The following is a 13,782-nucleotide window of genomic DNA, read 5'->3' as shown; positions in this document are numbered from 1 at the left end:
TGAACAGGGATTTCCCTGTAGCTTCTGGTCCAACTCTACTTCTGGCCTTGGGAGAGGCCTCAGGAATGTGTTGCTCAAACAGCTTCTACCCTGGGATGAATTCGAACAGGCTCTGCTGCCCAGCCCAGCCTTCCAGGCACAAAAGCCCCTCTCCCAGGTGCACCCCCAGGTTGCTGAGGGACTGTGAACAAGAGGAACCCCATACCTGTGAAGACACCTGCACGGGAGAGCCTGCTAGTCTCACGATGGTGGATGTAACCCTCCCCCCGCAGAAAAACAGGGTCCTAATAACTGTTTGCCCAACGAGCTTCACTATGTACCACACACGTACCCCCCAAACAGACGAAAACTGGAGGGAAAAGCATACCACTGTTTTTCATTATACAGTTGGATGTGGTTTTTCTTATTTGTCTATCATTCTGTGAGGTGGGAAACCTAAGAAAAATCTGTTCTGCAGTGAAAATGTAGGTCCTTTTTCTTGAGGTGGCAGGAAGAGCTGTTAAAAGTAAAAGACAGCTCAGCTGCCAGGGGCAGCGCCACGCAGGAAGCCCTCCGTCCCCGTTTGCATGATGAACCCGGTCTGCTCTGTGGAGCCTGCTGGCCTTCCACGGGCCAGGGCAGAAGATGAGCGCTTAAGTGTTTCTGGAGAAATGAAGACTGAAGGATGGGTCAGAACAAGTGCAGAGGAGTTTTCCATTTATGTGGAAAACTCCCAATTAGGACAAGTCTCAAGTACCCTGGCAGCACCTTTGCTTCTTTTCCCTTACATAGCCTCCTAACCCTACCCCATTTTTCTTTCTGTTTAAGGATAGGAGAAGAGTGAAAAGCATTAACTGGGAAAAAGAAATGAGATTTTAAAAATCCTCACGTGAAGTTTCCTTTAGCAACATTCTAACCTCAGTTAACAAAGCTGCTGCAAACTGAGCTCATTCAAACCTGGCCGGCCTCTGCCCTCCTGCTGGGCCCGAGCTGCCAGCAGACTTGTCCCTATCGTTTTTTGACTCTCTGCAACAGGAGCTGCGAGGCAGAGCGTGGGTCCCCGGAGGGTCTGGAAGACAGCCTGCCCCAGTGGGTAAAATTCAGGAGAGAGGAATCTGTGGAATGCAAACTATATTTCTCAAAGTTTGGCTCTAGTCCACTTGTGGCTATTTCTCCCGTGGCCCTGGTTTAAAATGCTGATTCCACACCCTTCCTCCACCTTCTGACCCAGAATCTGCCTTTTTATTTATTTTTTAAATATTTATTTATTTAGGCTGCGCCGGGTCTTAGTTGGGGCACACGGGATCTTCAGTTGTGATAGGCGGGATCTTTTTTTCAGCTGCGGCACGCATGCGGGATCTAGTTCCCTGAGTGCGGATGGAGCCCAAGCTCCCTGCATTGGGAGGGTGGAGTCTTACCCACTGGGCCACCAGGGAAGTCCCCAGAATCTGCCTTTTTAAACCAGGTCCCCTGGTGATTCTGAAGCCCATCACAGTTGAGTACTACTGGTATAATGGAAGGGGTGTGGGATTTAGAGCCAGAAGATCATATAATCTTTGTGGGCCTCATTGGTGTCATCTGTAAAGAGGGGATACCACCTCCTCACCAGAATAGGAAGAAGTGTGTGAAAACACATTCAAAGCTGTGAGGTACAGAGGCATAGAAACAACCACAGAAAGAGAAGAAGTTTTGTTTTTGCATCTGCTCACTGCACATCTCATCCAGCTGGGATTTAGACACTGATTCCCCACCTTCACGGAATTCAGCATCTTTGAATCTACCTGCAGTTCCCATAGAAATTTGAGAAGTCACGTTGACCAGACGTCTGGCTTTTCTTCCCTGGTTAGAGAGCCACACGTGGGGTCACATTTCTAGGTCCTGTTCTCCCCCTTCCTCAGGGAAGGGAAATGGCTCCTGGGCTCCCGGTTCCGTCCACTAAGGATCTTCACGTGCCCCGCTTGGGGGTTTGGCCTAAGTGGGCCATAAGCACAGCGTTCCGCTTCTCAGCCAGGCCAGGAATGAATGCTAGAGCATTCCCTGAAATCCCAGCCACCCCCAGGAGCTAATTGGTCAGATGAAATTCATTCACTACATTAATCAGGATTCTCTGGCTCAGAAATGGAAAGTTTGCAAATATCCTGAACATTTTCCTCACTGGACGTAAGAGTCACCCCAGGAGTGGCTAAGGTACAGACTCGTGGGATCCGCCCATCGAGAGTCTGAATTGGTAGGTCTAAGGTGTGCCCTGGGAATTTGCATTTTTAACTGGCATCCCAGGTGATTCTGATGCAGTGGTTCCCAGAATCCATAGGGAGGAATGCAGCTGTCCCTCTGAATGGTTGAGTAGTGCCGCGCTGAGGGTATAAGACCCTGTCAGGGGGCGGGGTGAGACTTCCCAGATGCCTCAAAGGCGTTGCGGGAGCTGATCTGCCACAGGCCTGCTCCAGTAAATGGCACCTCCAGCCTTCCAGTTCCCACGCCAGGAAATGAACATCCCTGTGGACCCCTCTCTTTCTCCGCTTGTCCTCCCCACCCTGCTCTCCTTCCCTCTCTCTACCCTTCCCCAACTCCTTCTCTCCCTCCATCCAATTCATCAGCAAACCCCGGCAGCTCCACCTTCAAAGAACTCCAGATTTGGTCCCTTCTCATCCTCTCCACCAGGACCTCCTACTATCAAGGCACCGGCTCATTCCTGAGGTTTCCGTAAGTCAGACCGTGTCACTCTTCTGCTCCCCAGCAGCATCCCCCACCTCACTCAGACTAAAGCCCAAATCCTTCCCTTGATCTGCGAGGCCCGACGGGTGAGAACTGGCCAGGATTACCTCTCCCGCCTTCTCCTGTCTCCCTGCCCTGTCCCTCCCACGTGCCCCGCCAGCCTGACGGGAGCTCTTACCCTCACTCATCCTCTCCTCTTCCAGGCCTCTGCCCAAAGCTCATCCTCTCCCCACAGCGCTCCGTGGCTGTGTCATTTAAAAGAAGCAAAGTCACTTCCGTCTCCAGCCCTCTTGTTCCGCCCCGATTTAAGCTTCTGCACAGTTTTTGACACCATCCGCCTTACTGAATAATTGACCTGTCTGTTGACTGCTGCCTAGAGGGGGGAATGTAAGCTCCAGGACAGGAGTTTTTGTCTCTTTTGTTCTCAGCTGTATCCCTAATTCCTAGTCCAGTGCCAGGCCCATAGGGAGTGCTCCATAAGTATTTGTTTGAATTACTGAAAGAATGAAATTGTAACAGGCATTTACCTTTCATCTAAGCTGACATTGTCAGTGTTACACGTGCACGTCTGCATGTGAAGGCAGGCACGGGAAAGGGGTCCCGGTGTTCCTCTGTCTAGGAACGCACCCATCTTTCCCCAGTGTGACTGGTGTGGGCTGGAAGGCTGAGCTTGTGTTCTTGGCTCAGTAAGTCCCATCCTGGGCATGCAGCTCTCCACACACACACACACACACAGTTGAAAAAGATCCCCAAGCCAGCTTACCAATAGTTAATTTAACCCATCATAAGTATAGTTTCAGTCTCATAATAGCCTTTCATGGGGCCCTAACTTATTTTTTGTTAGTAACGTGTGGTCTGCGTGTCCATGAACTTATAAACTTTGTCACAGTTGCATTTGTAAGTTGCTGGCTGCACTGCTGAGCCTCTCTTTTTTACCCATAGAAAAGCCATGCCTCCTCCTAGTATTTTAGTTCAATTAACCCAACTCAGCACACCTGTAGTCCTCCTCCAGTTCATCTCTCCCTGTTTCATAATCCTCTCTTAGAAGAGGGATCGGGCGGAAGAACAAGTCTTCACAAAACAACAAATAGAGGGAACATAATACAAACCCATCATTTCTTTAATTTGAGGGCAGGACAGTGTTAATGTGTTTTATTTTTACCTGAATTTCCTGAAAATGACTACCTTTTAGTCCTGCATCAAATTGCCTTTTTACCTTGGTGCTCAGAAGTACGCTAAGAAATAACATGATTTCTGGCAATGAGGTGTGAGAAGGGGTGTCATCCTGATTTTGGAGAGGAGGAAACACACGGTGCATTTCTCTGGTTTCTGCAGAGCCACCTGAGTCAGGCTGCTGTTGGACGTCAGAACTTGGGACCCTCTGCTGCCCCTGCTTCCCTTGTGTTCTGGAGGGAGAGTCCTGATGGCAGCCGATGCCATGAACACACTCACAACTGTGCCAGTCCCTCCAGGGGCTGCTTCTTAATACTTGTGACTTTTCAGAGCTGGAAAACCCCAAGATTTTGACAAGTTACATTCATTTATTTTTTACTCAGACTGGAATTTTTCCCCCCTTAATAAACCAATGGTATAGATAATAATACATCGTTTTCTCACAGCAACCTCTTATAATCTTCTTTATTATCCATTCTGTTTTTCTGCCTTGAGTTTTGTGTCACTTTCCTGTTTTAAAAAGTGTTCATGGGGGCTTCCCTGGTGGCGCAGTGGTTGAGAGTCCGCCTGCCGATGCAGGCGACGTGGGTTCTTGCCCCGGTCCGGGAAGATCCCACATGCCGCGGAGCGGCTGGACCCGTGAGCCATGGCCACTGAGCCTGCGCGTCCGGAGCCTGTGCTCCACAACGGGAGAGGCCACAGCAGTGAGAGGCCCGCGTACCGCAAAAAAAAAAAAGGGAAAAAGTGTTCATGGTGATGCCTAATTTTCTATTTTTATTGAACTGGAATTTCTCAGCTGTGTAGGCCTGGTACCAAATCTTGAGTCACCGACTTAACTCTCACTCTGTTCCCAGTCAGATATTCCACTTGAGTCAAGATCGTCCGTCCTGCCAACCCTCAGCTCACTTCTTTCTCAAGAATCTGTAAGCAGCAGTTAAATACTGTCCAGAAGTTAACACTGCTGCTGCTACTCAGTTCTCCTACCTGTGCTTTTCTGTCAGCTGTGACAGCCATCTGGACAATCTCTGCTATCTTCTCCCATTAAGCCTTATTTATAAAGTAGGACTCAAACCTGACTCTCCGAAGCCTGTGTTGATTAACCCCAGTCACCTGAGCAGATCCTTTGCCTGGCTCTCGTGATCGATGTCCTTGAGCTCTGCCAGAGGGTGGTTGAGTACAGCTGTTAAGAATCTGGAGCCAGACTTCCTAGGTTCAGATCCCAACTCCACCACCTACTGCCTGTGTGACTTCAGGAGAGTCACCTTAATCTTTGCCTAGCATGTTTACCTGCAAAACAGGGATTAAAAATTCCCTGCTCTTGTGCAAATTAAAAGAGTTAATAAAGTTCATAGCATAGTACCTGGCATATATTAGGCACTCTTTCAATGTTCACTTTGTTATATTCTCACTTGCTGATACAAGTCTACACTGGCTCCATTGTTACTTCTATGGTGCTACGTTCCCACCCTGCCCCAACGTTGGTTTGTTTTCTGTTCTCCCCGGAATACTGGGTAAGTACTGATCTTTCCATTTCTTCTTCCCCTTCCCATTTCCTCCTTTTCAGACCTAGATGTGGAACACAACTGCCACCCAGTTTTTCCCAGGAGCAGGTTATCTGTCTTCCTTGGGAGCCGGCACCTCACAACAGCACTGGAGTCTAGCACTAGAGTTTTGTGCCATCTTTGCTCAGTCAGCTCCTGGAGTCTCCACCCAACTCCTGCTCCGGGGGATGCAGAGGCAGAGGTGTGCACGGCCACTTTGCCTCCTGGTGGCCGTGCTTGGGATTGGGATCATCCCCCGTGTCCCGGACAAAGCTTTCTCTTATCTGTCAGCAACCCCCAGCCACACTCCAATTCCTTGGCCATTTCCCTTTAGGGACAATAGCATTTGCTCCAGTTCCTTTGTTTCTTGGTGGCACAAATGATTCTCTTTTTTTTTTAATGGGCAGAATAAGCGGGAGCTGGAAGGAACAGCTACTGGAGCACTGAGCTTACCCAGGTCCACATGGCTTCCTAGAGAATGGTGACTATGGCCAGGCTCTCCGCTGCTGCCCTGACATCCGGCTTGGGCCACACCCACCATGAGAAACCCTGCAAAGGCACAGAGCCTTTCACAGCTGGGCTCCCTGTTTCCTTCCCCTCCATCTCCACCTGCCTCCTATACACTTTCTTTAGGGTGTGTGTGTGTGTGTGTGTTCTTTCTTCAGTGCCCTTCTTCTCTTTCAGAAAAAAAATTTTTTTTCTGGGAAGTAAGACAAGCTATAGGTTATTCTCTTCAAGTTCAAGGTTACCAAAAGTAAAAGAATGGTTAGACATAAGACCGTGTTCGTTAGTTTCTCTCTTCGGTGTTCCTCTCGGGAGCTCATTAATATTAGTTTGAACCGTATAAGATTGCTGACCTTTGGCCATTTTTGACCCAGAAAATGGGAGTTCAACCTAACACGTACTTCCTGGTTGGCTTTCCTGTCACTGCACCGAGGGGCGCAGTCTCATCCTCGCTCACCAGCTCTGCAGAGAGACCAGATGGGAGCAGTCAGCAGTACTTCTTGCCAGCAGACAAAGCAAGTTAATTCCCCTGAGTTGAATGTTATTTCCGTCTCTTAATTATTAAAACCCCATTTGTTTATTACAATCTAAATGGATTTTATGGAGCGGATGCGGTGTCCGTGATGAACCTTGGCAACCATGATGCTGGAATCACTTTGTCCTTTACATGCAAGTTTGTTTTACTTTCCAGTCTTCACGTACAACACTGCCAACAAGGAGACCTGCGAACACAACCACGAGCGCTGTTCCCGGCACGCTTTCTGCACTGACTATGCCACGGGCTTCTGCTGCCACTGCCAGTCCAGGTTTTACGGGAATGGGAAGCACTGTCTGCCCAAAGGTGAGGGGTGCTGGCTTGACTGGGGCGGGGGCTGCTCTGGGTCTGTTTCTGTCGCTTGCTGTTTCCAGCTGCCACTGTGAGCTCTGTTTATGGACCTTGTGTCTCTACTGCTTGAATCAAAGCCTAAGCAACTTGCAGGTGCTCCATAAAAGTTTGAGGAATGAACATGTTTCAGCTGATTTCCCAACTTGAGGATTAAACAGAAATGTTTCCTCCCTTTTGGCTAGCTCCTTAGGGTGCAAGTGGACAGGAGAGAGGGAGGATGGGAGAAGTGAGATCAAAGGCAGGTCTGTTTTGTACCTAGGTGGGTAGCGGCTGGGTTAGGGAGTTGCGAAAAGGGCTGAAGGTGGAGAGTGGGGAGTTGTCAGTGGGATAGTTTTATCTGTGCATGTGGACAACGGTCAAGGCTGACGGGGTTTGCTGTCTCTCAGGGACACCTCATCGAGTCAATGGGAAGGTGAGTGGGCACCTCCGCGTGGGCCACACGCCCGTGCACTTCACCGACGCGGACCTGCACGCTTATGTGGTGGGCGACGACGGCAGAGCCTACCTGGCCATCGGCCACATCCCGCAGCCTGCCGCCCAGGCCCTTCTCCCGCTCACGCCGATCGGAGGCCTGTTTGGCTGGCTCTTTGCTTTAGAAAAACCAGGCTGGGAGAACGGCTTCAGCCTCACAGGTGAGGAGGGCCGCAGGTCACCATGGCTTTGGCGGCGTGGAGCCTTGGGTTTTCATTCAGTAGTCAGTTGTGCAATGTTTCAGAGCCACACAGGTGTAGTTTTTCTGCCCCGAGGTAGTTGGGGATGGTTTGGCCTTGCAGGACTGTTTTTAAAAGACAGTGATTTCTTCTAAAGGTTTTCCAGGTTGTTCTGAGAAATAAGATGATCCCATTTGGAGCATTCGTGCCCTCTTACCTTCAAGAACCCTTGAAGCTTCTTTGTCAGACTCCATGTAATTCAGTTGTCACTCACAGATCTGCCAAAGAGGGATGCAGGTGGTAGTTCCAGGGCATCTGGAGATGATTTTACTTCATGGGGGAGGGGTGCCTTTCCTCTTTGTCCCCTGATGACTCTGATCTATAATAGTATAGACAGTGCTTCTCAGACTTTAACCCACCTGCACGTCACCTGGGGCCTCGGGAAAGTGCAGGTTCTGCAGGGGGTGGCGGGCCTGGGGGGCCTGTGATCCTGTTTTCCTAGCAAGCTTCCAGGAGATGATAATGCTGGTCTAAGGCCCACCCTTTGATAGCAAGGGTGTAGAGAATACTTCCCGGCTTCTCACCTCACTACCCCTTTATTGCACATAAAGTGTGAGAGAAAAGTTCTTGGCCCTCCAGCTGTAGAGCTCAATAGGCATTTGTAGGATCTTGCTTTTAATCAAGTTTTGATAAAACCTTGAGTCAAAAGTAGATAAATAAAATACAGTACACCTAGTTACATTTGAATTTCAGATAAACAATTAATAATTGAATAATTTAGTATAAGTATGCCCCAAATCTTGTATGGGACATACTTATACTAAAAATGTTTTTTATTCATCTGATATTCAAATGTAAATGGGTGTCCTGGGGGTTTTTGATTGTTTTTGTTAAGTCTGACAGCCATAGAAAGAGAAAGGTCAAGGATGTTCCTAGGGGTTTATTTTTCACAGAAAACAAGTTCCTACAAAGAGAAGCAGTGTGAGATGGGATAGAATGGAACCATGCTCTTTAACAGAAAGTTCGGGGAACTAATGAGATCAACAGCTGGTAGTACTTAACCTTGGTTATCAGATCTCCTTAGGCACCATCCCCAGCAGTAGGAGAAACTGGGAAGTGGAAGTATGCACTGGTGATTATTGCTGGAAGATGCAAGGCCCCCTTTCATCCCTGTGCTGGGTTTTTTTCCTCTCCAGGTGCTACCTTTATCCATGACATGGAAGTTACTTTCTACCCAGGAGAGGAAAGGGTTCGAATCACTCAAACTGCTGAGGGGCTGGACCCAGAGAACTATCTGAGCATTCAAACCAACATTCAGGGCCAGGTGCCTTACATCCCAGCAAACTTCACAGCCCACATTGCTCCCTACAAGGAGCTCTACCACTACTCGGACTCAGGTACGTGCAACCAGTTCTCCGTAAAATGGGGACGGTGCGCATCTCACGAGATAGTTGTGAGGATTATGTGAGTGACTACGTGGAATGTCCTTATAGAACAGTGTGTGACACATGAAATGAGCTCAGTGTTGCTTTTATTATTCTTGTTATTTTATTAGTGTGAGAAAAGTGGTGGCTGTTGTACACAAGAATGTCAACATCCCTACCCAATATTTGCAGATAATAATATGATAACAACCTTGTCTATGGGCTGGGGAGGGATGGTATAATTTTGTACAGTTTTTAACCGTCCTGCTCTCTGGGCTGTGGAAAAATATTGATTATTGGAATTTATACTTGTTCTGTAACCTTGGTTCAGCCTGCTTTGAAATCAGAGATGCCGTACAGTGTTGTAAAACTACCACTAGATTTGGAGTCAGAAGACAGGAATTCTTACGGATGTGTTTAAAATATGTGGGGAGTAAGATCACTTACTGTCTGAGAGCTTATTTTCTCATCTTTAGAATGAGAATAATCACCCCTTTTCTGTCTCTCTTACATGGTTGATATGTGTAAGGTGTGATGTGTTCTATAAGACACCCCCTGATTTTGAGATGCTGCCCCAATCTCAGTTGCTGTCCTGCAGCACAGGGGTTTGTTTTGAGTTGTGCCTTTGCTTCTCCTGCGGTGTGAGAGTTGGAAGCCAGGCAAGAGGCACAGGGAAGTGAATGGGCAGCAGAGATCTGGCCTGGGCACAGGGTAGCTGATGGCTAGAAAACTGCCTGGCCTCCCAACTCTGCACTCAGGTGGAGATAAAAGACCCCTGCCCCTTTCCCCAGAAGCCTCCAGACTTAAGTGCAAGGTGTTGGAAGTCTTCTGTGCACTGATGGATGGATTGGTTGAAAACTTGGGGGGAGCGGGGTAGAGTCAGGCCAACTTGAGTTCCAGTTCCGGCTCTGCATATCAGCTTTGCTTCTTATTTTTTTATTTATTTTTGCGGTACGCGGGCCTCTCACTGTTGTGGCCTCTCCCGTTGCGGAGCACAGGCTCCGGATGCGCAGGCTCAGAGGCCATGGCTCACGGGCCCAGCCGCTCCGTGGTATGTGGGTTCTTCCCGGACCGGGGCACGAACCCGTGTCCCCTGCACAGGCAGGTGGACTCTCAACCACCGCGCCACCAGGGAAGCCCCCAGCTTTGCTTCTTAGACTACTTAATTAACTCTCTAACCTCTGTGAGACTCTCCACACAAGATGGCAGGGCCCACCTCACTGGCTGTTGTGAGGAATAAATGAGGCACTGCTTATAGAGTGCTGGGCATGGCTGGCATATAGTAAAGTCATTCTTTGCGAATATTGACAGCAGCGATTATACCTCCTCCCTCTCAGTGCTTTGGTTTTACATCTACGTGGGTTCTTGGGACCGCCTTGCAGGTTTCCCATATAAACTCAAACTTCCCAAGGGGACATGCTCCAGCAACTACATGAAAAACTGTGCGGAGAAACTCACCTCACATAAAAAACCTCTGTATTTAGTATTTGTAAATGTCCTCGTTTGACTGAATAATGTCTATTGCAGCTGTGACCTCCACAAGTTCCAGAGCCTACTCTCTCACATTGGGTGCCATCAACGAAACACGGTCCTACCGCCTCCACCAGAACATCACTTACCAGGCATGCAGGCATGGCCCCAGACACCGGGTCATCCCTACCACCCAGCAGCTGAATGTGGACCGGGTCTTTGCCTTGTACACGGATGAAGAAAAAGTGCTCAGATTCGCTGTGACCAATCAGATTGGCCCTGTTGAAGGTATGGTTTCCCGTTTTTGTTATTGCTGGGCAAAAATTATATCCAACCTTCTTTCTTTCATGCCTTTTGAGTGGCCTCAGAATGATTCACATAGGTTACTAAGGGTAATTGAGTGCCAGGCTCTGTTAGGTGCTGGGTGTAAGGATGAATAAAGCAGGGTCCTGTCCTTGAGAGGTAGAGATGGAACTTTTAGAATAGTGTTCTTGCCAAGATCAGGAATAGAGCATATACATGAGGCTGGTTTGCTGCAACACCCAGTTGTGTGTGCCGTCTGTGTTGGGGATACACCTGTGAACAAGGTGTGGCCAAGTTAGGAGGGAGATTGATGCTGACAAATATTTGTTATGATTGTGATAAGTGCAGGGTGCTGTGAGCCTAGTTGCAAGGTTCAGGAATGATGTCCCCAACAAAGTGAAATTTTAGCTAAAATATAAAAGATGAGAAGGATTTCACCAAATCAAGGTGAGACAAAGAGCCAGTGCCTAAAAGAACAAAATGAAATAAAACTTGCATGTATGAAAAAAACCAAATTAGCATCATACTTAATGAGGAAAGACTGGTTGCTTTCCCTCTAAGATCAGAAAGACGATGCCTGCTCTTGACACTTCATCACTGTACTGGAAGTTCTAGCCAGGGCAGTTAGGCAAGAAAATGAAAGGGAAAAAAAAGCCATCTAGATTGGAAAGGAAGAAGTGAAATTATCTGTATTCTCCTCTGACATGATCTTATTTGTAGAAAAACTAAGGAATTCATTAATAAAAAAAAAACTATTTGAACTAATAGTAGTTCAGTAAGGTTGCAGGATATAAGATCGGTGTACAAAAATTAATTGTATTTCTATAAAGTAGCAATGGGTAAACTGAAAAGGTAATTAAGAAAATGATTCCATTTCTAAAAGAATAAAATATTTAGGAATAAATTTTTAGGAAGAAGTGCAATACTTTTACACTGACATCTATAAATGTTTTTGAAAACAAAGATGGCTTAAATAAATGGAAAAACATTCTAAGTTCATGGATCAGAAGACATATTGTGTTTTTTAAATTATTTTTTAATTGAAGTATAGTTGATTTACAATACTGTGTTAATTTCTGCTGTACAGCAAAGTGACTCAGTTACACACATATATATATCCTTCTTTTCCATTACGGTTTATCCCAGGAGATTCCATATAGTTCCCTGTGCTATACAGTAGGACCTTGTTTACCCATTCTAAATGTAATAGTTTGCATCTACTAACCCCAAACTCCCAGTCCATCCCTTCCCCTCCCCACCATCCCCCTTGGAAACCACAAGCAGAAGACATAATATTGTTAAGATGGCAGTGCTTTCTAAATTGATTTATAGATTCAACACAATCCTATTAGCTGGCTTTTTTGCAGAAACTGAAAAGTTGATCCTAAAATTCATATAAAAATTTAAAGAACCCAGAATAGCCAAAACAATCTTGAAAAGGAACAGAGTTGGAGGAATCATACCTCCTGATTTCAAAACTTAAGAGTAATCAATACAGTGTGGTCCTCAAATAAGGATAGGTATACAGATCAATGGGAATAGAAGTGAGAATCCAGAAATAAGCACTCACATTTACAGTCAATTGATTTTTGACAAAGATGCCAAAACAACTCAATAAGGAGAAAGAGTAGCCCTTTTAACAAATGGTTCTGGGATAACTCTGGATATCCACATGCAAAAGGATGAAGATGGTCACAGCAATAAGACAAGAGAAAGAAAAGACATCCAGATTGGAAGGGAAGAAGTAAAACTGTCACTATTTACAGATGACATGACACTATATAGAGAAAACCCTAAAGTCTCCACCAAAAAACTATTATGACTAATAAATGAATTCAGTGTAGTTGCAAGATACAAGATTAATGTGCACAAGTCTTGCTTTTCTATACACTAATAATGAACTATCAGAAAGAGAAAGCAAGAAAACAATCCCATTTAGAATCACATCAAAAAGAATAAAATACTTAGGAATAAACTTAGCCAAGGAGGTGAAAGACCCGTACTCTGAAAAGTATAAGACATTTATGAAGAAAATTGAAGATGATACAAAGAAATGGAAAGATATGCATGTTCATGGACTGGAAGAATTGATGTTAAAATGTCCATACTAGTAAAAACAAACTACAAATTTAATGCAATCCCTATCAAAATACCCAGGACATTTTTTTCCACAAGAATGAAAACAGATAATCTGAATTAGAACAAATAATCTGAAAATTTATATGGAACCACAGAAGACCCCAAATAGCCACAGCAATCTTGAGAAAAAAGAAGAAAGCTGGAAGTATCATGTGCCCAGACTTCAGGCTATACTACAAAAGTACAGTAATCAAAACGGTATGGTACTGTTATAAAAACATACCCATAAATCATTGGAACAGAATAGAGATCCCAGAAATAAACCCATACATTTATAAACAGATCATAAAACTCAATACCAAAAACTAAATAACCCAATTAAAAATTGGGCAGAAGACCTGAATAGACATTTTTCCAAAATAAACATACAGATGGCCAACAGGCACATGAAAAGATGCTCAACATATCCAACATATATATCCAACATATATAAATAGCTCATACAATTCAACAAAAAAAAACCCCAAACAACTCATTGAAAAATGGGCAGAAGAACTGAATAGAAATTTTTCCAAAGAGGAAATGCAGATGGCCAATAGGTACATGAAAAGATGCTCAACATCGCTAATCATCAGGGAAATGCAAATCAAAACCACAATGAGATAGCCATTCTGACAGATGTGAGGTGCTATCATCAAAAAGAACACAAATGTGTTGGCAAGGATGTGGAGAAAAGGGAACCCTTGTACACTGTTGGTGGGAATGTAAATCTGTGCAGCCACTGTGGAAAACAGTTTGGAGGTTCCTCAAAAAACTAAAAATAGAACTACCATATGATCCAGCAGTTCCATTCCTGGGTATGTATCTGAAGAAAATGAAAAACAAATTCGAGAAGATACATGCACCCCAATGTTAATAGCACAATTATTTACAATGGCCAAGATATGGAAGGGAACCCAAGTGCCAATCAACAGATGAATGCATAAAGAACACTTGGTACACACACGCACACGCACACACACACACACACACACACACACACACACACACACACACAC

At 45.8% G+C, this 13,782-nt stretch overlaps 1 protein-coding gene across 1 annotated transcript in view; it reads left to right on the top strand.

Moving 5' to 3' along the window:
* Nucleotides 1–13,782, top strand: part of NID2 (nidogen 2) — a 78,857-nt gene that overhangs the window by 21,515 nt on the left and 43,560 nt on the right. Inside the window, exons 5-8 of the mRNA XM_029237722.1 lie at nt 6,604–6,753; nt 7,185–7,430; nt 8,645–8,845; nt 10,400–10,630. Of these exons, the coding sequence (XP_029093555.1) occupies nt 6,604–6,753; nt 7,185–7,430; nt 8,645–8,845; nt 10,400–10,630 (828 nt within the window). The remainder of the gene's footprint in view (nt 1–6,603; nt 6,754–7,184; nt 7,431–8,644; nt 8,846–10,399; nt 10,631–13,782) is intronic.

This window comes from Monodon monoceros, unplaced genomic scaffold (genome assembly GCF_005190385.1).
Source record: "Monodon monoceros isolate NGI ecotype Baffin Bay Population unplaced genomic scaffold, NGI_Narwhal_1 Super_Scaffold_21, whole genome shotgun sequence".
Taxonomy (NCBI): domain Eukaryota; kingdom Metazoa; phylum Chordata; class Mammalia; order Artiodactyla; family Monodontidae; genus Monodon; species Monodon monoceros.
This window is presented reverse-complemented; position numbering and strand designations above follow the sequence as displayed.